Genomic DNA, 23,905 nt, shown 5'->3' on the forward strand with positions numbered 1-23,905 from the left:
GAAAATATATGGGAACCTTTCACATTTCTTGTTCCTTCCGATGTCCTTTTCTCAGTGCGTCGCGAAATGTTTGTGTACATAGCAACTAAACTACCGTTATTTCTGGTCCAAACTGTTGGAAGCATTCATTTTTTCAACGAGGTAAACATCTTTACATATGAAGTGCGTTTTAGTTGTTGCGTTTTAGTTGTTGCTGTTCGACTTGAATTATTACGAACCACCATATTTTTGAGAATCTGGATGCTGCTGTCAGTGCTGAGTTCTCTGTCTGGCTAAGTAAGCCGGTTAGCTAAAGTTCGATAGATAGATAGATAGATAGATAGATAGATAGATAGATAGATAGATAGATAGATAGAAAACTAAACTGTGTGATTCACATATATTTCCGACAGAATGTCTCTACAGGCATCTTCTCAGTCTATCGGGATGCAGAAATGTACTGATGAGGAAACGTTCTACATTCACTGCAGAGCTGCCTACCTGACTGTATTTAGGTCTAGTCTGGCCAGTATCAGCTCCAAACATCAGCTATGCCGTGGTAAGTAAACGTTCTCATCATTAGTCATTCGTTTTAGAATCAGAGAGCAATCATTTGTGTAGCTGCTAGCGTGATACTGGCTGAAGTAGCAATTATCACGTTCACATACAGTCAGTAGCTAAGTAAATAATGCATATCAGTGAATTCTTCCTCCACCACATAATACTGCCTGCTTAGAATGTGAATAGGCTACATCTAGTGGAAGTTACACTCCATTAAATGTTGTAGCTACTGAACAACAAGCCATCATCATTGCCAACTGTTATGAAAATATGTCAATTCATTATTTTTCTATTTATCTTAGTTCTCCAGCAGGCAGGCAGAAATCCATCCCAGGCAACTCTCAACAAACACTGGACCCCAAGTACCACTAAGCTGAACTTTGATGATTTCTGTGAGATAGTGAAGAATGAGAGGCCGACAGAGGTGCACGAGTTGATGAGAGCCTTCAGAAAGATGGACATTAATGGAGATGGCTATATCTCACACAATGAACTACACATAGTCCTCACTTCAGTAAGTACTGCCTCATTGAAGTCATTCTACATCATCCAGATATTTCTAGGTACAGTATGATACATTGAAATGAAAGTGTGATGCATTGCAGATATGTACATGAATAGCTCTAACTTATACACCTTTCAAACCAAGATGTTTTCCCGCTAACTTTAGCATCACGCCAACTTTTTTGCGGCTTTTCTTTGTATCTGAAAGATGTTGCCGGTATCAAAGCATAAACTTGTATTTCCACAAACTGACCTAGTCATGGTTGTGGTAAAGTTCTGCCTACGCCTTAGTGTGAAATGTATCTGTAATGCTGAGGCGGCATTAACATGCACTATGCTCTTAAGCTCTTGATGGTTGCTAGGCAGCGGCCATTACTACTATCCTCCTGGCAGTTCTAAACTTTGCAAGTGTAACAGTATTGCTTCCGTCCTTCTCCTCGCCCATACCTGGGCTCGAACCACATCAACAACTGCCTCCCACGAAGCATTGTTACCTATCGCTCCACAAAAGCCGAAGACCTTGCAAAGCAAGGGAAACAACTACTTCAAGGTCTCAGAGCAACGCTATTAGAAACGCTATTAGCACCTACCCCGCTAACTAGCTAGCCATTTCATACCGTTGACACGAGGCATGTCACCTCACCCATGCCTGCACTGTTTTCTTAACCACAAGTTGATGGATCCATAAAGAATTACTGTGGTAAAAAATATCACCGAATGATGAAAATATGGAAATAAAGTAGGCTGATGCAATTGAAGGCATCAAATTGTTGCTTATACTGACACTCCCAAAGTCATCGAATTGTTCTAATACATTTGAAGCAACTCACTGGGCAGACAGTGGTTGGACCAACGTAGAATAGACGTTGAATTGACATCTATGCCCAGTGAGAATAGCCTACCTGCGTGTGGTCAACTATTTCAGCACCTTTTTATGCTTCTTTGAGACAAGCCTGGTGACTCATCTTGATAAATCAATCAATGTGCTGTGTTTCTGGACCTAAGGAAGGCTTTTGATACTGTTAACCATGAGATTCTCATCACAAAATTGTCCAAGTTCAACTTTTCCCCTGATGCCTTGAGATGGATGAAATCATACCTTGAAGGCAGAACTCAGTGTGTCAGAGTGAGCAATGAGCTGTCGCCCACTCATAGCTATGATGTGGGCGTGCCCCAAGGGTCAATACTGGGGCCCCTCCTGTTCAGCCTGTACATTAATGATCTGCCTTCTGTCTGTACTGGGTCTGAAGTTCAAATGTATGCAGATGATACAGTGATATATATGTGCATGCAAAGAGCAAACAACAAGCTGCAGAAGAACTCACTACTGTAATGGTCCAGGTTACAAAGTGGCTCAGTGACTCGTGTTTGCATCTCAATGTGAAAAAAAATGTTTGCATGTTCTTCACAAAGAGGGCAACAGATGCTACTGAGCCAGATGTCTATGTGTCAGGGGAGAAGCTCCAGGTGGTATCCGATTTTAAGTACCTTGGCATCATACTTGATTCCAACCTCTCTTTTAAAAAGCATGTGACAAAGGTAATTCAAATAACCAAATTCAACCTAGCTAATTTCCGATTTATACGAAATTGTTTGACTACAGAGGTAGCAAAACTGTACTTCAATTCTATGATACTCCCCCACTTAACATACTGCTTGACTAGTTGGGCCCAAGCTTGCTGTACAACATTAAAACCTATTCAGTCTGTCTACAAACAGGCTCTCAAAGTGCTTGATAGGAAGCCCAATAGCCATCATCATTGTCACATCCTTAGAAAGCATGAGCTCTTGAGTTGGGAAAATCTTGTGCAATACACCGACGCATGTCTTGTATTCAAGATCCTTAATGGCCTGGCTCCCCCTCCACTCAATATTTTTGTTAAACAGAAAACCCAGACATATGGCAGCAGATCCACAAGGTCTGCCATGAGAGGTGACTGTATAGTTCCCCTAAGGAAAAGCACCTTTAGTAAATCTGCATTCTCTGTGAGAGCTTCCCATGTCTGGAATACACCGCCATCAGACACACATAACTGCACCACATATCATATCACACTTTCACAAAATGCTTGAAGACCTGACTAAAGGTCAATCAGATTTGTGAACATGGTCCCTAGCTGTGTGTTGCCGCTTTCCATGTTGTCTGTTGTCTGTAGCTTGTGAGGTGTGGAAACACTTTGTTGCTTTTATGAATTTTGTTTTGCTGCTTTTCGTTCTATGTTGCTCTGTCTATATGCTATGTCTTGCTTGTCCTATGTTGCTATGTCTTGCTTGTTCTATGGTGCTATTGTGTATATTGTAATTGTTTTTAATAACCTGCCCAGGGACTACGGTTGAAAATTAGCCGACTGGCTAAAACCGGCACTTTTACTGAAACGTTGATTAATGTGCACTGTCCCTGTAAAAATAAAATAAACTAAATTAAATGTCTGATTTTTGTTACATTTATTTTTCTTCTTCACAGAATCTCAGTTTGGATATTGGTTAGGCTACATTTAGGCAGTGGAAATGTTAAATAAGTTGAGGTGAGTGCTGCACATGATCATCTTCTCTAGTTGGTTCATTCATTAGCACTGAACAGAACATTTTGCCAGCATGTTGTGTAGCTTAACAAGTGGATTATTTTGCTCTTCACTCGCGGCTAAGTAACCTAGGCCTACTCCTGGTCAAAAGCCTGTGACTTGTCTTAATCAGTCAATGTGATTTTGTTTCTCTGAATCGTCGTTTGTATATTTGGTTAATTCTCTGGCTGGGCAAATCAGTGGAGGTGGTATAGCACGTCTATTTGTTTCCTCATCTATCACTGATCAGAAACATTTAGCATGCATTAATGTGGCCAAAATCAAGTGTAGACCTATTATTTTGCTTGATCGCGTATAGGCAACTTCAAAAGCCTGCGGAGGTTGTGAAATATAGACACGACACTCGTGTGCTTTTGAAAACATATAGATTGCTATTATTTTATATGGGTATCATGATGAAGATACTCTCATTGTAAAGTCCTGCGGCTGCTCCTAACAAAGCGGAGGAAGGTTAGGAAAGACATTAAACATGGATTTAAAAAATCATGGGCTTGCTTTTGGCTCTGTTTTCAAAATATCACTTTATCACTCAAAGCGGTTTCACACTTTGCAGTGATGCAAGTTGTGTGGGAAAAATATTTGGTGTATTTTATTCTGTTTATATTTCATTGTACTCTTAATCTACTCTAAAATATATATGTTGAATGTGAACATCGTGCCTTGTCTGTGAACATAATAACTAATAATTTCATGTGGATGGCCATATAGCCTATAGGCTGCACAGACCAGCAACATCATTAAACTCAAAATATGCTGTTCTATTCTTTTTTTTAAAAATATTGTATTAGTCTTAAAATGTTTCTTAGGACCGAGAACAAATTAATAATGTATTTCTTTGTGATGGTGTATATTCAATGGATTTATTAAAATCGACGTCCACCCACATGGGCTCACGACTACTCCCACTCCTGCAGTTGCTGGCATGTGCACGGGAGATAGAAAAGGCTTGTCCCAAAAATAATGTGGTAAAAATGGGACCGTATGAATTGTGTTCTAAAAAACAAGTCTGTCTGTAAAGGGTGTTAGGTCATCACAAGTTACTTACACTGAGATCAAAGGCCCAATTGAGTCAATGGTATGTTGCTCAAAATTTATTATTAACTTTCTTGTTCTTCTAGAGAGGTGAAAAGATGGCTGCCAAGGAGGTGGATGCCATTTTTTCATTAGCTGATACCAACAAAGATGGCAAATTGGACTATGCCGAGGTGAGATTGGGATGAGAGTTTGCTATTTTTACCATACTTTTTCCTTGCCCTTTACTGTAGGCCTACATGTATTACTCTAATTGTACTCTTTAGCGTGCACGTTCATGTATTATACAGCCTTAACATAACAGCCTGTTTTTGTCCCAGTTCTGCAGACTGTTGGAGTCCACGGCAGAGCAGTGTCAGATTGCAGCTCTGGAGAGACTGGAGGCTGATGCCAAGCTGAAGAGGCAGAACTTTGGCAACGAGTTAGACAGCCCTCCAAAGAGCTTAGCGTCCACCGCTGTGACTGTCCCCCAGCCACCTCACAAAACCGAGCCGGACATCACACTGAAGAAAGGTACTACAGATCTCTGGTAGAGGAGTGCTAGCCTAGAACAGTACTATGCATGTTTACACACACACACACACACACACACACACACACACACACACACACACACACACACACACACACACACACACACACACACACACACACACACACACACACACACACACACACACACACACACACACACACACACAGCCTATAAGTACTCTCTTCTGGAGTAGTGTTAAGGAATAAGTAATAGGTCTGTTATTGATTGATTTTCCTCCCCTGATGACAAATCACCTCATTAAGACACTCCATGGATCATCATCTCCACACCATTACACCAGTTTGTTTGTAGGGAGGGGATTCTAAAGCATTGTGATTTAGGTAATCATATCTTCCATTATGAGGTAGGTTAACAGAGGGAGAATTGGGAGGGGTGTGTGTGTGTGTAACGTCCCCCACTGAGAGACCCAGTGTAGACCTGGGTTCATATACTATTTGAAATAATTTCAAATACTTTAACTGGATGTAATTGAGTTTGCCTGGCATAATGGAACCAATAGAGACATTGCAAAACTGCAGACCCCGCCCATCTGGCGCTCCAGTCAGGCGTACGCGAACGCTAAAAGTATTTGAAAGATTTCAAATAGTATTTGAACCCAGGTCTGAGCTAGGGCCAGGCAGGGTGGGCCAGGGATGGGAAGATGGAGTGGGTTGCTTTAAGTGGTCAGTCTGTGTTCATGTTATTGATTGGGGAGATCCCTCAACTGCTCTCTGAGACCATGAGGGATTAAACAGTCATCTAGGGGAAGGCCTCTCTAACCAGAGCTGCAAAAATAAATGAGTTGTGAGATACTGGCTGGATTATCCATCTATTGATTTATCTGTCCTTTACGTGTTAACACGCTTCTGACACAGTCTGCATGTGACCAAGGCCATGTGAGGCTTTTCTTGTGCTTCAAATGTTTTGACTGGTTATTTGGAGTGGATTTTAAACTGGTGTTGTTAGACTAGCTTCTTCTGACTAGAAGTCTTGTTTTTACCCCCACATAAAACAGCTTGGTTAAATTTCAATTTCAACAATACATCATTGTCTCCGTTTTCCTAAACAGTTGTGATTTGGTCCTTTAAAATAGATCCCTGTGATTAATACACATTAGATCTTTGACAAATACCTTAATAGTGGAGCCATTCATTTAACTGGTATGTTAAGATGGTATAGCGGATCACATTACTCTGCATCTCTCTTCGATGGTCTGAGAAACAATCAAGCCCTAGATTATTGAATTTATATTTCCTGTTTTTAATTAGCAATGGAGGGAAAGTTGTACAAGATAATGGATTGGAAGGACTGTGATTGCACAATTTGTAATTTAGAATGCCTCTACAAATGAACTAACTAACGTGTTTGAACTTGAGATCACGTCTCACATTTTAATGATGGTGCTTGAGTAGCTCATATTTTTCAGGTGTCCTTGGCCCAAGTCTGGGTTTCTGGTGGGTTTCTTCTAGCTGGGTTTATCTGTTTAAGTTACAGATGTGTTTCTCCTGTGTGTGTCTGTATGTTTCTCAGACAGCAGATCGTCGTCCCGGCCCTCCTCAGCTCGCAGTAGACGGTCGTCACTGTCTAACGCCATCACCATGGCAGCCAGCAACACTAAGAGCGTCAAGCTGGCAGAGCCCACATCTATACAGGTACTACAGCCCTGGAACAGTCTGGACTCACATGTACATCGATCACACACTGGGTTATGGTTAACCTGTCTGTTTTCTCTGACAGAAATAATGTGGTTTAATAATTAATTGTCCGAGAGACGGTTGGGACGATGTATATACATACTACCGTTCAAAAGTTTGGGGTCACTTAGAAATGTCTTTGTTTTTGAAAGAAAAGCACATTTTCTGTCCATTTAAAATAACATCAAATTGAGTGGTGAGAGCGTTGGACTAGTAACCGGAAGGTTGCAAGTTCAAACCCCCGAGCTGACAAGGTACAAATCTGTCATTCTGCCCCTGTAGTTAACCCACTGTTCCTCGGCCGTCATTGAAAATAAGAATTTGTTCTTAACTGACTTGCCTGGTTAAATAAATGTAAAATAAAATTTTAAAAATGGTTAATGTTGTAAATGACTATTGAAGCTGGAAACGGCAGATTTTTAATGGAATATCTACAAAGGTGTAGAGAGGCGCATTATCAATTTGATGTTATTTTCATGGACAAATAATGTGTTTTTCTTTAAAAAACAAGGACATTTCTAAGTGACCCCAAACTTTTGAACAGTAGTGTAACTGCAGTTAGACCAAGATCGGGGTCTTTTGTCTTTGAGTTCTCCTCCTGAGTTCCTCATTGTGCACCCATTAGGCCTACCCACTCATATCGGAGCAGAGCAAGGATCCACCTTAGGTCCCTTCAGTAACAGCCCTGAAGTCCATTGCTCTGCTCTGGTGTTAGTCCACTAGTAGATATCAGGGCCTGGAGCCAGGCAGCATTGTTGTTGCTATTTTGTTGTCGTTGTGTGATGCCTTTTGGTGGCAAATTTACTCTGGGTCAGTCGATAAGTATAGAGTGTTGGTATTGATCCCATTCTCTTTGTTTGCACTCTTTTTGACTTCACCATGGCTCGTTTTCTTTACTGCAACAAAACAAAAGAGAGAAAAACAATAGCTGTGCTCCCTGAACCTTCCTGGTCAGAGGAGTGTAATTGGAAAGTGCCAGATGGAGGAGAAGGTTAAACAATGTGTGTCTGGAGATTACCTGCTGGAAGGTCCTCATTGTACAGTATGTTGCTCCAGGCCTGTTCTGGGTTGATCGTTGGGAATGGGTAAGGCTGTCTAGAGCCATGTCTTAGGGAAGGTAAGAATGTGTTTTAAAGGGAGGCAAGAAACCTTGTGGCCCTCAAGATGCCATGTAAATTAGTGCTGGGGCCAGAGTAGAGTGACTGAGTGACAGGGGCCTGTATTGGGCTGAAGCTGATCTCTCTCTGTGGGGGGGAATTATTTCAGACCCCTTAAAGTAGTGGATGTGACATGCGCCCGGGGCAGGTGGCCTGATTTGATATTGGGACTTCTATGGTTTGATCCACTGTATGTTTTACAACCTAACATAAATACTTTGAGGAAATAGCTTTGGTTTTAAGAGCTGACTCTTTTTTTTTTTTTTTGTCCAGACACAGTTTGTTTGTTTCTTTAACTTGGTGATTGACAGGTCACCTAAAAAGATGCCATTCCAGACTGTAAGGACCACCAGCAGTTGTGTTTCATTGAATGTGTCTTCTATGGTTTAGGAATGAGAGAGCTTTTATGCTGTACATATCTGCATCTGGGATGGATGTTTGTGCTCTCTTTCAAATTATACAATTTCCCAAATATTAGGCCAACAATGTTGTGTGTTTAAATGTACTTGTCGAATAAAGGTGATTCTGATCACAGTTGTAATAGAGATTTTAAAAGCAGGCGGGAACAAAAAAATGGAATTCATAAACATTGTTCAATAATCACGTTATGTTTTGGGAGGACAACTATTTAAACTATTTTGTTGAAAAAATATATATATCAAAGCAATGCAATTTTCCAATAATCTGGCCCATTAGATGAGGCCTTTGTTTTCAAGCTGTTGTCTCCATCCTGCCATCTGGTGGTTGTATTTAGTGGTCTACTTGTTGGTGTTGGGTACTGAAGCAAGGTGCGGAAGCATAACATTGTGAATATGCTCTCTGAATTAGCATACTTAATGTGGGGCCATCATGCCCATTTATATCTGTCTGTTTAACGGATTTCCAAGTGAGTTATCATTTATATTTGTTACAAATTCAACATGATGCATCCCTTTAATATTTACTTCTCAGGGTGTCGGTTTCCTCCTGTTTTGAAACCACCTGCACTAATGCATTGTTCAAGGATTGTAGGCCATTCTGTGAGCTTTTCATACATTATGTCAGTTAAAAGGCCCACTGGGATATTAAAGCAGTGTTTGATAATAAAAAAACATCTCCCCTTTGCCAGGACTGGCATCACACCTGTATGAAGGGCAGTTTCTTCCTTGAGGAGGATGGAGGCATCACGTCCCTGCAATACCGTCTCACCGTCCCCCAGACAGCCACCGTCTACCTCACCATCAGACCTCTCAACCTTAGCCAGAGACTTGGTAAGTCTACCTCACCATCAGACTCTCAACCTTAGCCAGAGACGTGGTAAGTCTACCTCACCATCAGAGACGTGGTAAGTCTACCTCACCATCAGAGACGTGGTAAGTCTACCTCACCATCAGAGACGTGGTAAGTCTACCTCACCATCAGAGACGTGGTAAGTCTACCTCACCATCAGAGACTTGGTAAGTCTACCTCACCATCAGACTCTCAACTTTAGCCATTAGGCCTATGGACTTTTTTGTTTTTTTAAATCAGTAAAAAATGTGTTGAGCAATAAAATCCCCACTCGTGGTCTTCAATTCAACTAGTTTTTGACAGTATGGATCACAATACCATGGAGGAGTTTAGAAGAGAGACACTCCCTCAAACTTGTATTCCATAGGCTAGGATCCACGTGGACCGCTTGTTTTTCACTGGCTGTCCACTGGTTGCAAAAAACAAGGATTTATAGGCACCTTAAACTTCCTCAATTCAACCATTATTGTGTTAAAATACACATACGCCCACAATCTGTAAGGCCCAAATAGCTAAATGAGTGAGCAACAGTTTGATTCACATGTTTTATTTCTTTTTTATTTCACCTTTATTTAACTAGGCAAGTCAGTTAAGAACAAATTCTTATTTTCAATGACGGTCTACCCCAGCCAAACCCTAACCTGGACAACGCTGGGCCAATTGTGCGCCACCATATGGGACTCCCAATCACGGCTGGTTGTGATACAGCCTGGAATCGAACTAGGGTCTGTAGTGACGCCTCTAGCACTGAGATGCAGTGCCTTAGACTGATGCGCCTCTCGGGAGCACCACATCATTGCGCTATGTAGATACTGTAGATACTGTATCAATAATAAGTGATATCCAGATCGCCTGTCAGCTACACCACTGCTGTCGTCCATGCCTCCAAGCGTTTATTCAAATTGGATGTATAATCTTTGGATGCCGCCAGCAGTTACACCATTGGAAGACGTAGCTTGGACTGGATCCTGCAAAAGCCTTAATCCAGCTCTTTTCCCGTGATCTATCAAACACATTCTGTGTGTCATCATAGTGGTCTGTGACTTGTGGTCAGACTCGCTTCGGGGGAACAAACTTAAACTTGAGCCTTTTTTCAATGCTGATTTGAATGTCATTGAGAATAGAAAGGTGTCATAAAAATTTTTTTTTGCAAACATCCTTTCTGAATTTAAAAGTAATCCTAGATATTTTAGCTGGTAACAGATTACAGTTAGTTTTATTGTAATCTGTTACTCCCCAACCCTGACCATCAGACCCCCCCAATGTTTTGATATTTGCAATTGAGGACCGGAATGTAACCTTTTTGGAATGTAACCTTTTTGGAATGTAACCTTTTTGGAATGTAACCTTTTTGTCCTGTTTCTTAGAAAAGCCCTCATCCTGGATGTCGGTGGACACAGCTGTCTTTGTGGTGTCAGGAAAAGACACTAAAGAGGACTCCACTTTGGTGTGTTTCACTGAGTCAAGAGACAAAGAGGTCAGTCCTTAATTATTGTAAATGTCATGCATGATGACCATTTTCAAATGAAACAACCTCCAATTTAGAGAGCGAGAGAGTATATTTGTAGTAGAGGTCTTCATGGGTCCGGGTGGACTCGATTAGATTCGGGTCTGAAATTCTAACTTGTTCCTCTGGTCCGGGACGTGTCCTGTTTGATTATCGACCACGGTTCTGCATAGCATATTTATTTTACTCTAACAAGGTGAATTTATTGACTTCTAGAAGGCCTAGCCAGCTTGACTGATGAACATACTTTTGTTTTGTCACTCCGGTCCAATCGAGTCTGGTCGAGACCCAGATCCGTTAGGGTCTAATTGTCCTCCGGCCTGTCCGGGTGCAACTTTTTGGACCTGTGAAAACCTCTAATTTGAATTATAAACTGGTTGGTTTGAGCCCAGAATGCTGATTGGCTGACAGCCATGGTATATTAGACCGTATACCACGGTTATGAGAAAATATTTATTTTTTCTGCTCTAATTACATTGGTAACCAGTTTATAATAGCAATAAGGCACCTCAGACGTTTGTGGTATATGGTTTATATACCACGGCTAAAGGCTGTGTCCAGGCACAGCCCTTAGTGATGCGTCGTGCCTAAAAACAGCCCTTAACCATGGTATATTGGCCATATATCACACCCCCTCATGCCTATTGCTTAAGTATAGTATGAGAATAGCCTTTCAAACTGTCTCTTTCAAATGTTTACTGGCCTCTAGTGGCCAGCTGTGATACCGTTCATCTCCAGTGATTGTGTACAAAACTTAAATTGAAAACCCTAACAAACATTGTTCCTGAAAACAGAAGTGTTGCTGGAAGGGGGAGCTGAGTGCTGGTACCTACTGCCTCCTTCCCTTCACCACGAGCTGTAGGCTGAGGAAGAGGACCAGGAAGAGTGTGTCTAAACCTGTCACGCTGGTCAACAGGACTGACACGGGGGAGCTGGACCTCACTAGGGACTTCAGGTGAGTTGTACACCCCTAACTGTTACACACCTGCTAGAAATGATGAGGAGTAATATTATATAGTATTAATACCAGTATCACTATATTTTTTCCATTGCAAAATGAAAACACTCGAAGCAGACCAAAGTCTTTGGTCCTTCAAAAACTTGCTGTATGTAAAGTATTGTGTGCTATAGGTTAGAAAATAAATACATTTGACTCTGGAAGACAACATAATGATGTTTGTTTCCAACATTAGGGCCGCTTCATGTTTTGTTTCCTTGCCACGATACTAATAAGTATAGCAGTACTGGTATCGTCCTGGCCCTAGTAGTTGCCCTGTACAATGTGAACCTTAAACTCATTATCAGAGGCAAAATATTTATATTATTGTGAAAGGTGCCAGATGTTGTGTATTAATGTCCACAGTACATATCAAATGTGCCGCTCTATATCTATGAAGAGGATTCAGACAGGAGCTGACCTGGACAATGCTTCCTTCCTAACACAGGGGGGCGCTGTCTGATATCTTTGAGGTGATAGACCTGGATGGGAACGGCCTCCTCAGTCTGGAGGAGTACAACTTCTTTGAGCTCAGGACCAGTGGAGAGAACTGTGATGAGGAAGCATGGGCTGTCTGCAAAGGTGAAATATACCTGATCTATACAAATGGATAATATAGTAGACTGCTATCGTATGCCACCAGGTCATGTGTTGTTCCAGCTTCGTGCTGATCGTGTTTTCTTTAATCAATGCTTTGGCTAGAGTCAAACCAGGCTGTTTTGAAAATGAAATGATTATTGTTTAGATTGAGTCTGATGGCATTTTGACTCGGCCTTAAAGAACACACTACCTGTCCGGTGTATTAGTTGAATGTGGTTCAATTGATTCTTCAAGTGGTTCATGACTCCTCTATGTGACTCCTTCCCAGAGAACTTTGACACCCGGAAGAACCAGCTCAGTCGTCAGGGCTTCATGGAGCTCAACCTGATGGAGGCCAGCGAGAGGGGGGGAGACCCCACAGACCTCTGGGTAACGCTGGAGGCCATGGGCTACAACCGCAATCTGGAGATGGTGGAGGTGGGTCCTAGTGCTAGACACACACACACATACACGCACACACACACACACTGATCCTTTGTGTGTATTAGCTGCTGGTAGTAGCAGCACACAGAGCAGTAGCACTCAGCAGTACCATAGCACATCAAATATCAGACTAATACATACATCCATTGAATCATCACAAATTGACTAACAATATTGTCTAACAAGTGCAGTATAAATAAATCCATCCTTCTCATCCTTCTCATCCTCCCCTAGGCATGTCCGTTCCTGATAGATGTTTACTGTGAGGAGGGTCAGTGTACTCTGCAGCCGGTCAGTCTGGAGTCAGGCCACAGGATCCTGAACACAGCCCTGCAGAGGTCCATCACGGCCAGGTCAGAGGTCAAAACCCTCAGGGGTCAGGAGAACGTCCTGCTCTACACCTACAGAGGAGAACATAGGATCTCCACCGTCATCGCCAACAAGGTGAAGGACTAGAAGAAATACTATTGGATTTTTTTGCATTGTGTTTTCAGAGGTTTTATTGAACCAACAAGATGATCAGCCACTAGAGGGGATGTTCTGTATTTACTCTGATGATTGTGGAGCTCTATGGGGTGGCAGGTTGCCTCGTGGTTAGAGTGTTGGGCCAGTAACCGAGAGGTTGCGAGATCGAATCCCCGAGCTGACAAGGTAAAAATCTGGCGTTCTGCCACTGAACAAGGCAGTTAACCCACTGTTCCTAGGCCATCATTAAAAATAAGAATTTGTTCTTGCCTAGTTAAATAAAGGTAAAATAAATTGTGATTCCTTCAGATTTTTGATACACACTAGCCTGTTGAAGAAAAAAACATGGAGGTATCTTCATTTATCTGATCCGCTTTCAACCAAGTCTGTTTTTACATATTTCTGTATGTAAATTTGACCTGTAGGGAATTCTTTACAAGCCTACTACACCGGCTCTGACAGTCGTCGGTGTGGCAAGGCTTGCGAACTATTACGGACTACTAAGGGAAACCAGGCTGCGAGCTGCTCAGTGACGTGAGCCAACCACACAGGCTAAATGCCTTTTATGCACTATATCTCTTGACACAATGATGAAAATAATCATGGCCTCTAAACCTTTAAGCTGCATACTGGACCCTATTCCAACTAAACTACTGAAAGAGCTGCTTCCTGTGCTTGGCCCTCCTATGTTGAACATAATAAACGGCTCTCTATCCACTGGATGTGTACCAAACTCACTAAAAGTGGCAGTAATAAAGCCTCTCTTGAAAAGCCCAAACCTTGACCCAGAAAATATAAAAAACTATCGGCCTATATCGAATCTTCCATTCCTCTCAAAAATGTTAGAAAAAGCTGTTGCACAGCAACTCACTGCCTTCCTGAAGACAAACAATGTATACGAAATGCTTCAGTCTGGTTTTAGACCCCATCATAGCACTGAGACTGCACTTGTGAAGGTGGTAAATTACCTTTTAATAGCATCAGACCGAGGCTCTGCATCTGTCCTCGTGATCCTAGACCTTAGTGCTGCTTTTGATACCATCGATCACCACATTCTTTTGGAGAGATTGGGAACCCAAATGGGTCTACACGGAGAAGTTCTGGCCTGGTTTAGATCTTATCTGTCGGAAAGATATCAGTTTGTCTCTGTGAATGGTTTGTCCTCTGACAAATCAACTGTAAATTTCGGTGTTCCTCAAGGTTCCATTTTAGGACCACTATTGTTTTCACTATATATTTTACCTCTTGGGGGATGTAATTCGAAAACGTAATGTTAATTTTCACTGCTATGAGGATGACACACAGCTGTACATTTCAATGAAACATGGTGAAGCCCCAAAATTGCCCTCACTAGAAGCCTGTGTTTCAGACATAAGGAAGTGGATGGCAGCAAACTTTCTACTTTTAAACTCGGACAAAACAGAGATGCTTGTTCTAGGTCCCAAGAAACAAAGAGATCTTCTGTTGAATCTGACAATTAATCTTGATGGTTGTACAGTCGTCTCAAATAAAACTGAAGGACCTCTGTGTTACTCCGGACCCTGATCTCTCTTTTGACGAACATATCAAGACTGTTTCAAGGACAGCTTTATTCCATCCACGCAACATTGCAAAAATCAGAAACTTTCTGTCAAAAAATGATGCAGAAAAATTCATCAATGCTTTTGTTACTTCTAGGTTAGACTACTGCAATGCTCTACTTTCCGGCTACCCGGATAAAGCACTAAATCAACTTCAGTTAGTGCTAAATACGGCTGCTAGAATCCTGACTGGAACCAAAAAATGTGATCATATTACTCCAGTGCTAGCCTCCCTACACTGGCTTCCTGTTAAGGCAAGGGCTGATTTCAAGGTTTTACGGCTAACCTACAAAGCATTACATGGGCTTGCTCCTACCTATCTTTCTGATACCTACACGTACGCTACGGTCACAAGACGCAGACCTCCTAATTGTCCCTAGAATTTCTAAGCAAACAGCTGGAGGCAAGGCTTTCTCCTATAGAGCTCCATTTTTATGGAATGCTCTGCCTACCCATGTGAGAGACGCAGACTCTGTCTCAACCTTTAAGTCTTTACTGAAGACTCATCTCTTCAGTGGGTCATATGATTGAGTGTAGTCTGGCCCAGGAGTCTGAAGGTGAACGGAAAGGCTCTGGAGCAACGAACCGCCCTTGCTGTCTCTGCCTGGCCGGTTCCCTTCTTTCCACTGGGATTCTCTGCCTCTGACCCTATTACAGGGGCTGAGTCACTGGCTTACTGGTGCTCTTTCATGCTGTCCCTAGGAGGGGTGCGTCACTTGAGTGGGTTGAGTCACTGACGTGATCTTCCTGTCTGGGTTGGCACCCCCCTGGGTTGGGTTGTGTTGTGGCGGAGATCTTTGTGGGCTATACTCGGCCTTGTCTCAGGATGGTAAGTTGGTGGTTGAAGATATCCCTCTAGTGGTGTAGGGGCTGTGCTTTGGAAAAGTGGGTGGGGTTATATCCTTCCTGTTGGGCCCTGTCTGGGGGTATCATCGAATGGGACCACAGTGTCTCCTGACCACTTCTGTCTCAGCCTCCAGGAAAAGACTAACTGCTGCAGTAGTTTGTGTCCAGGGTCAGTTTGTTATATCTGGAGTACTTCTCCTGTTTTATCCGGTGTCCTGTGTGAATTTAGGTATGCTCTCTCTAATTCTCTCTTTCTCTCGGAGGACCTGAGCCCTAGGACCACGCCTCAGGACTACCTGGCATGATGACTCCTTGCTGTCCCCAGTCCACCTGGCCGTGCTGCTGCTCCAGTTTCAACTGTTCTGCATGCGGCTATGGAATCCTGACCTGTTCACCGGACGTACTACCTGTCCCAGACCTGCTGTTTTCAACTCTCTAGACACAGCAGGAGTGGTAGAGATACTCTTAATGATCGGCTATGAAAAGCCAACTGACATTTACTCCTGAGATGTTGACTTGCTGCACCCTCGACAACTACTGTGATTATTATTATTTGACCATGCTGGTCATTTATGAACATTTTAACAACTTGGCCATGTTCTGTTATAATCTCCACCCGGCACAGCCAGAAGAGGACTGGCCACCCCTCATAGCCTTGTTCCTCTCTAGGTTTCTTCCTAGGTTTTGGCCTTTCTAGGGAGTTTTTCCTAGCCATCGTGCTTCTACACCTGCATTGCCTGCTGTTTGGGGTTTTAGGCTGGGTTTCTGTACAGCACTTTGAGATATCAGCTGATGTACGAAGGGCTATATAAATACATTTGATTTGATTTATGCTTGCTTCGAGGCAAGCATCACTGACACATGCATGAGAGCACCAGCTGTTCCGGACGACTGTGTTATCACGCTCTCCATAGCCGATGTGAGGAAGACCTTTAAACAGGTCGACATTCACAAGGCCACGGGGCCAGACGGATTACCAGGACGTGTACTCAGAGCATGCGCGGACCAACTAGCAAGTGTCTTCACTGACACTTTCAACCTGTCCTTGAACGAGTCTGTAATACCTAGATGTTTTAAGCAGACCACCATAGTCCCTGTGCCCAAGAAAGTGAATGTAACCTGCCTAAATGTCTACCGCCCCGTAGCACTCACGTTGGTAGCCATGAAGTCCTTTGAAAGACTGGTCATGGCTCACATCATCATCCCGGAAATCCAAGGCCCACTCCAATTTGCATACCGCCACAACAGTTCCACAGATGACGCAATCTCAATCGCACTCCACACTGCACTTTCCCACCTGGACAAATGGAACACCTACGTGAGAATGTTGTTCATTGACTACAGCTCAGCGTTCAACACCATAGTGCCCACAAAGCTCATCACAAAGCTAAGGACCCTGGGACTAAACACCTCCCTCTGCAACTGGATCCTGGACTTCCTGACGGGCCGTCTCCAGGCGGTAAGGGTAGGCAACAACACATCTGCCACGCTAATCTTCAACACTGGGGCCCCTCAGGGGTGTGTGCTTAGTCCCCTCCTGTACTCTCTGTTCAGCTACGACTGCTTAGCCAAGCACAACTCCAACACCATTAAGTTTACTGACGACACAATGGTGGTAGGCCTGATCACCGACAACAATGAGACAGCCGATAGGGAGGAGGTCAGAGACCTGGCAGTGTGGTGTCAGGACAACAACCTCTCCCTCAATGTGAGCAAGACAGAGGAGGTGATCGTGGACTACAGGAAAAGGAGGGCCGAACACCCCCCCCCCCCCCCCCTCATTCACATCGACAGAGCTGTAGTGGAAAGGATCGAGGGTTTACACATCACCAACCAACTATCATGGTCCAAACACACCCAGACAGTCGTGAAGAGGGCACTGCAATGCCTTTTTCCCCCCAGGAGACTGAAAAGATTTAGCATGGGTCTCCATATCCTCAAAAAGTTCTGCAGCTGCACCATTGAGAGCATCTTGACCAGTTGCATCACCGCCTGGTATAGCAACTTCTCAGAATCCAACCGTAAAGCGCTACAGAAGGTAGTGCATACGTCCCAGTACATCACATCCATCTAGGACCTAGATACTAGGTGGTGTCAGAGGAAGGTCCAAAGAATTGTCAGACTCCAGTTACCCAAGTCATAGACTTCTCTCTGCTACCGCACGGCAAGTGGTACCGGAGTGCCAAGTCTAGGTCCAAAAGGCCCATATCCCCAAGCCATAAGACTGCTGAACAATTAAATAAATGCCCGTCCCCTTTGTTTTTACACTGCTGCTACTTGCTGTTTATTATCTATGCATAGTCACTTTACCCCTACCTACATGTACAAATGACCTGTACCCTCGCACATTGACTCGGCACCGGTACCCCCTGTATATAGCCTCGTTATTGTTATTTTACTGTGTTACTTTAAAAAAAAAAAGTTTTACTTTAGTTTATTTAGTAAATATTTTCTGAACTGCATTGTTGGTCAAGGGCTTGTAAGTAAGCATTTCATGCTAAGGTCTGCTGCGCCTGTTGTATTTGGCGCATGTAAAAAATAACATTTGATTTGAGAAATGTGTGTACATTAGACCTCCAACGTCATACATTGCTGCTAGTCTAGAACTGTTGAGGAGTGAGTCCATTATCACATAATGCTGTAATTGATATGCATCTTACACCACCATTCACATGGCAACAGGATCCACACTGTGAGCATTAATGGTCACACATAGTGGGCAGAATAGTTTGTGTGGAGCATTAAGATCATCAGAGTGCTGCAGTTTCTTTTTGATTTAGTAGACTGTTTTTCTCCATGTACCTGGTAATACTATACTGTAGGAGGTATGTGTTATACTTTTTCAAATTAGCTTAGTAGTGAAAGCAGCCAGCAGTGAAGGGTCTGGGTGGAGGGTTTAGTAAGGAAATACTGTAGCCAACAGTGAAGGGTCTGGGTGGAGGGTTTAGTAAGGAAATACTGTAGCCAACAGTGAAGGGTCTGGGTGGAGGGTTTAGTAAGGAAATACTGTAGCCAACAGTGAAGAGTCTGGGTGGAGTGTTTAGTAAGGAAATACTGTAGCCAACAGTGAAGAGTCTGGGTGGAGTGTTTAGTAAGGAAATACTGTAGCCAACAGTGAAGGGTCTGGGTGGAGTGTTTAGTAAGGAAATACTGTAGCCAACAGTGAAGGGTCTGGGTGGAGTGTTTAGTAAGGAAATACTGTAGCCAACAGTGAAGGGTCTGGGTGGAGTGTTTAGTAAGGAAATACTGTAGCAAGCTTGGTATCACAGCTCGTAAAGGAAATGTAGCAATCCATATGCATGGTTATATGAACTCGTTTGAATTGTCCACCTACTTAGGCTACCACCAGCCCATTTCCCCAGACCCTGGGCCATCATGTTAACCTGGTTAAACCAGACTAAACGCTGCACTCGCAATGGGCTAAAGACTCAGTCTGGCTTGACCAGGCTACCATGACATTACCTATTGTTCTTTATGTAACAGTTCATGTAAAATCTCCCCTCTATACTATTGCAGACCAACCAGAAGGTGACGGTGCACGTGAACAACGAGCAGAGTAAGAACTGCAGCAGCAGCAGAGGGATGAGTGTGTTCGCTGTGGAGGTCCCTGCTAGAACCAAGATGGTGAGATACTGTACTCACAGAACACACTGTCCCATAGGACAGAGGTTGAGCTGTCTCCTATTCTTTCTTCTGCTTGATTCAGCAAAATGTTAGTTTATCATTATTTTTAGGCTTCATAGTTTGTGGGATGTACACTACATGACCAAAAGTATGTGGACACCTACTCGTTTAACATCTCATTGCAAAATCATGGGGATTAATATGGAGTTGGTCCCACCTTTGCTGCAATAGCAGTCTCCGTTCTTCTGGGAAGGCTTTCCACTAGATGTTCGAGCATTCGTGAGGTCGGGCACGGATGTTGGGCAATTAGGCCTGGCTCGCATTTGGCGTTCCAATTCATCCCAAAAGTGTTCGATGGGGTTGAGGTCAGGGCTCTGTGCAGGCCAGGCAAGTTCTTCCACACCGATCTCGATAAACCACTTCTGTATGGACCTCGCTTTGTGCACGTGGGCATTGTCATGCTGAAACAGGAAATGGCCTTCCTCAAACTGTTGCCACAAGGCTGGAAGCACAGAATCGTCGAGAATATAATTGTATGCTGTAGCATTAAGACTTCCCTTTACTGGAACTAAGGGGCCTAGCCCGAACCATGAAAAACAGCCCCTGACCATTATTCCTCCTCCACCAAAATTCACAGTTGGCACTACACATTTGGGCAGATTTGTCTGTCAGACTGCCAGATGATGAAGCGTGAATCATTTATCCAGAAAACGCGTTTCCACTTCTCCAGAGTCCAATAGTGGCGAGCTTTACACCACTCCAGCCGACGCTTGGCATTGCGCACGGTGATCTTAGGCTTGTGTACGCTGCTTGGCCATGGAAACCCATTTCATGAAGCCTAGACGTTTACACTTCACAATAACAGTACTTACAGTTGACTGGGGCAGCTCACAGGCATGGCACAGGCATGGCTGTGTGCTCGATTTTATACACCTGTCAGCAACGGATGTGGCTGAAATAGCCGAATCCCCTAATTTGAATGGGTGTCCACATACATTTGTGTATATATAGTGTATGTTAAATAGACAGATTTGACCTCCATTGAGCAGTTAATGCTCTATTTCTCCTGTTGTGTAACATATGTTGATGGGTGTAAAGGAGAGCTCAACCACACTTGCTCTCTCTTAAGAGGAAACAGAAGCAACACGTTACTTCAAGAAGCATTCACGTTTCTCAATGGGGCAAGTGTAATAATGTTTTTCACTTGAAATGGTCTTTGTCATGTCTCTCAGGTGTGCCAGCATGTCCTGCCCATCAACGAGCACCAGGAGTGGACCTACAGCTGTGTGGAGAGCATTATACCATGCCAGTGAAACAGTGATAAGACAGCAACCCTAATATTACCATGGTACTTTATAAAACATACTAATAGAAAAGGGACAGTGGGCCAACAGCTATTTATAGCCAATGGGAAACTGAATTAATGAATAATACTATATGTATGTAACATGTGCCTTTGATAGTGGTGTGTAGTTGTGTTTTTCCATGGAATTGTATGAAATTATGTTGATTTTGAAAAATCTTTAATGGAAATGGAACTATAATAGAGATACTGTAGATAATGATACTGAACTAATATTTGTACTGATTTATAATATTTTTAACACTCAATTTTCATTGTACTGTGACTCCTATAATAATGTGTATAATTTTGCAATAGTACATTGTTTTATCACATGCCTTTATATACGAATATGATGTGCATTGTAACGTGTTTTAACAAGTGTGCTCAAGTGTCATATTTACAAACAATATGGTATATTACATTATTACATTATTACGTATGTCTGTCAAAACTAAAAAATAAATCTCAAATTTAAAATAATGGATTAACTTGTAGACATTGTGAGATGCCTATTCACCACATTGCTCTGGAGCCTTGTTCACCACATTGCTCTGGAGCCTTGTTCACCACACTGCTCTGGAGCCTTGTTCACCACACTGCTCTGGAGCCTTGTTCACCACACTGCTCTGGAGCCTTGTTCACCACACTGCTCTGGAGCCTTGTTCACCACACTGCTCTGGAGCCTTGTTCACCACACTGCTCTGGAGACTTGTTCTTGCACCATTTTCACACTACTGAGCACTGGCCTGGTTACACATCCACCATAGCTGCTGGAACCAGCAGAACTGGCACAGAACGGTTCAGGTTGTCTTGATAGTGCAACAAGGGTGTGAGAGCCCTGTGAGAGTTGCCTGGCAGTCAGACACGCCTGTATGCTCTTCCCTTAGGCCTCAACGTTTGACACTGCTGATCAGAGTTGTACTGCACTGGCCTAGTTGCTGTAATCATGCTGGAAAGGCCAGCACGGTACAGTTCAGGTTTGGATGATAATTTGACACGGGTGGCTGTGAGAGCCCTGCTGCTGCATGGCCTGCCTAGCAGTCGGCTACATTCCTGTCCTCCTCACTGAGGCCTGCACTTTATTCTCCTTTAGCGCTGAGCACAGTCTTCTTGACCTCCTATTAATAGCTTGCAGGCCATTACTTTGCCCTTTGACTTTTTTTCTACCGTAACCGTAGAACTCACCGGTAAATGTCACATGATGTGAGCTGTATTTAATCTGCTGAGTGCCTCTCCACTCTTCCTTTCTCACTACCAAATGTTTAGTAACGCTTTACCCCACAGTCCTCTTTTAGCTGGAACAGTAATGGTACTGCGGTAGTAATGCATGCTCTCTGGTAGGCCTTCTTGCCTGGTATCAAACCTTAACCAAGTGGATCTGGTTTCAGTTAATCCCCAAGAAAGCAATTATGTCATTACTAATGGGTAATGTCTGAGGTAATACCTTGTTAATAATGGGCTGTGAATGAAAGAGTTTCAGAAAGTGTAGCAACTACTCTGAGCAGTTAAATGTCACAATGGGCTAATTCCTTCTACATACATGTTAATTTAGACTGTCACGACTTCTGCCCGAAGTGTTTTTTTTGTGCATGTTTTTTTTTTTAAATTGGGGGGGGGGTGTTGTCTCTTCGGGAACATGGGCTGACTCAAGTGCTATGGCATGTTTGCTCATTGCTTTACTGACTTGCAGTTTTAAAAGAGTGGTTCACCACAAAGTCAAAGGTTAAACATTTTTTATATATCTGTTAAATTTGTCCCAACCTGTTATGACATGATGACTCGTTGCTGTCCCCAGTCCACCTGACTGTGCTGCTGCTCCAGTTTGAACTGTTCTGCCTTATTATTATTCGACCATGCTGGTCATTTATGAACATTTGAACATCTTGGCCATGTTCTGTTATAATCTCCACCAGGCACAGCCAGAAGTGGACTGGCCACCCCTCATAGCCTGGTTCCTCTCTAGGTTTCTTCCTAGGTTTTGGCCTTTCATGGGAGTTTTTCCTAGCCATCGTGCTTCTACACCTGCATTGCTTGCTGTTTGGGGTTTTAGGCTGGGTTTCTGTACATCACTTTGAGATATCAGCTGATGTACGAAGGGCTATATAAATACATTTGATTTTATTTATATGCACTAGGAGATGCATGGAAATGTTTTGTCTAATTCCATCTCATTATTTGATGCTGTACAGAATCAATAAAATCCTCACTGAGAAAACACAACCTACAGTGTCAATGAACCCATGTGTTGTAGACAGACACGAGTGGCACAGCAGTCTAAGGCACTGCATCTCAGTGCAAGAAGCGTCACTACAATCCCTGGTTCAAATCCAAGCTGTATCACATCTGGCTGTGGTTGGGAGTCCCATAGGGCAGTGCACACGTCCGGGTTTGGCCGGTGTAGGCCATCATTGTAAATAAGAATTTGTTCTTAACTGACTTGCCTGGTTAAATAAAGGTTACATTTAAAATCAAATAAAAAACAGAATGGTCCTAGGGCAGCGGTAGCCAACCCTGTTCCTGGAGTGCCACAGGGACTGCAGGATTTTGTTCCAACTAGGGACAACACCTGGATCGAAGCACAATGATTCCGCTACACCCGCAATAATATCTGCGAAACACGTGTATGTGACCAATCAAATTTGATTTGACACCTGACCAACTGAGTTAATTGATCTGTTCACTGATTGCCTAAATTCAACAAGTCGGTTAAATCAAAGAACATTAACTTCAAGACTCGGGTTGCCTTTATTCATTTAAAGCTGCAATATCTAACTTTTTGGGAGACTGACCAAATTCACATAGAAGTGTGAGTTATAGATCTGTCATTCCCATTGAAAGCAGGTATAAGAAGCGGTAAATCTGTTCTGTTTGTTATTTCTTAATTTGGCTTTTGCTTTTTACACAAGCTTCAAAAATCTGAAAATACAATATTGGTTATAGAGAATATGTTTAACAGCAATTTAGATGGTACAATGATTCTCTCTACACTATACTTGCTTGTTTTGTCACAAACTGAAATTAGCCAAACCATTAGATACTGCATCTTACAGTTTTATTTTGGTCCTAATGTTGCCATGATGCCATGTTTGGCTTGAGGCACAAATACATTGTGGCATCAGACTTCTTTTGAATATTGTTTAGTTTATGTGCCAGGCCTTGAATCAAAATCCAGTACTGTCCGTTTAAATCTAGAGGTGGGAAGGAC

General features: G+C 42.9%; 1 protein-coding gene across 2 annotated transcripts; it reads left to right on the forward strand.

The window, feature by feature from the left end:
- The first annotated feature begins 15 nt into the window (after positions 1 to 15).
- Positions 16 to 21,188, forward strand: efcab7 (EF-hand calcium binding domain 7). Of its 2 annotated transcripts, XM_046300203.1 has the most exons (14): positions 16 to 141; positions 393 to 538; positions 843 to 1,054; positions 4,745 to 4,831; positions 4,979 to 5,171; positions 6,724 to 6,845; positions 9,153 to 9,294; positions 10,681 to 10,790; positions 11,615 to 11,775; positions 12,266 to 12,399; positions 12,686 to 12,834; positions 13,075 to 13,284; positions 19,248 to 19,355; positions 20,588 to 21,188. In XM_046300203.1, exons 2-14 carry the CDS (start codon positions 394 to 396, stop codon positions 20,666 to 20,668), a joined length of 1,854 nt encoding a protein of 617 aa, XP_046156159.1. In that variant the 5' UTR covers positions 16 to 141; position 393; the 3' UTR covers positions 20,669 to 21,188. The 2 variants fall into 2 exon arrangements, with proteins under 2 accessions (XP_046156159.1, XP_046156160.1); XM_046300204.1 differs by lacking the exons at positions 16 to 141; positions 393 to 538; positions 843 to 1,054 and adding an exon at positions 3,551 to 3,569.
- Positions 21,189 to 23,905: the final 2,717 nt, after the last annotated feature.

This window comes from Oncorhynchus gorbuscha, linkage group LG15, assembly GCF_021184085.1.
Source record: "Oncorhynchus gorbuscha isolate QuinsamMale2020 ecotype Even-year linkage group LG15, OgorEven_v1.0, whole genome shotgun sequence".
NCBI classification, from domain to species: Eukaryota; Metazoa; Chordata; class Actinopteri; order Salmoniformes; family Salmonidae; genus Oncorhynchus; species Oncorhynchus gorbuscha.

Excerpts from the sequence above, each read along its gene's own strand:
- efcab7 (XM_046300203.1), top strand. The coding sequence starts at position 394 with ATGTCTCTACAGGCATCTTCTCAGTCTATCGGGATGCAGAAATGTACT. Across the intron at positions 10,791-11,614 it reads CTGAGTCAAGAGACAAAGAG|AAGTGTTGCTGGAAGGGGGA; the intron begins GTCAGTCCTTAA and ends TCCTGAAAACAG. Across the intron at positions 19,356-20,587 it reads TCCCTGCTAGAACCAAGATG|GTGTGCCAGCATGTCCTGCC; the intron begins GTGAGATACTGT and ends CATGTCTCTCAG.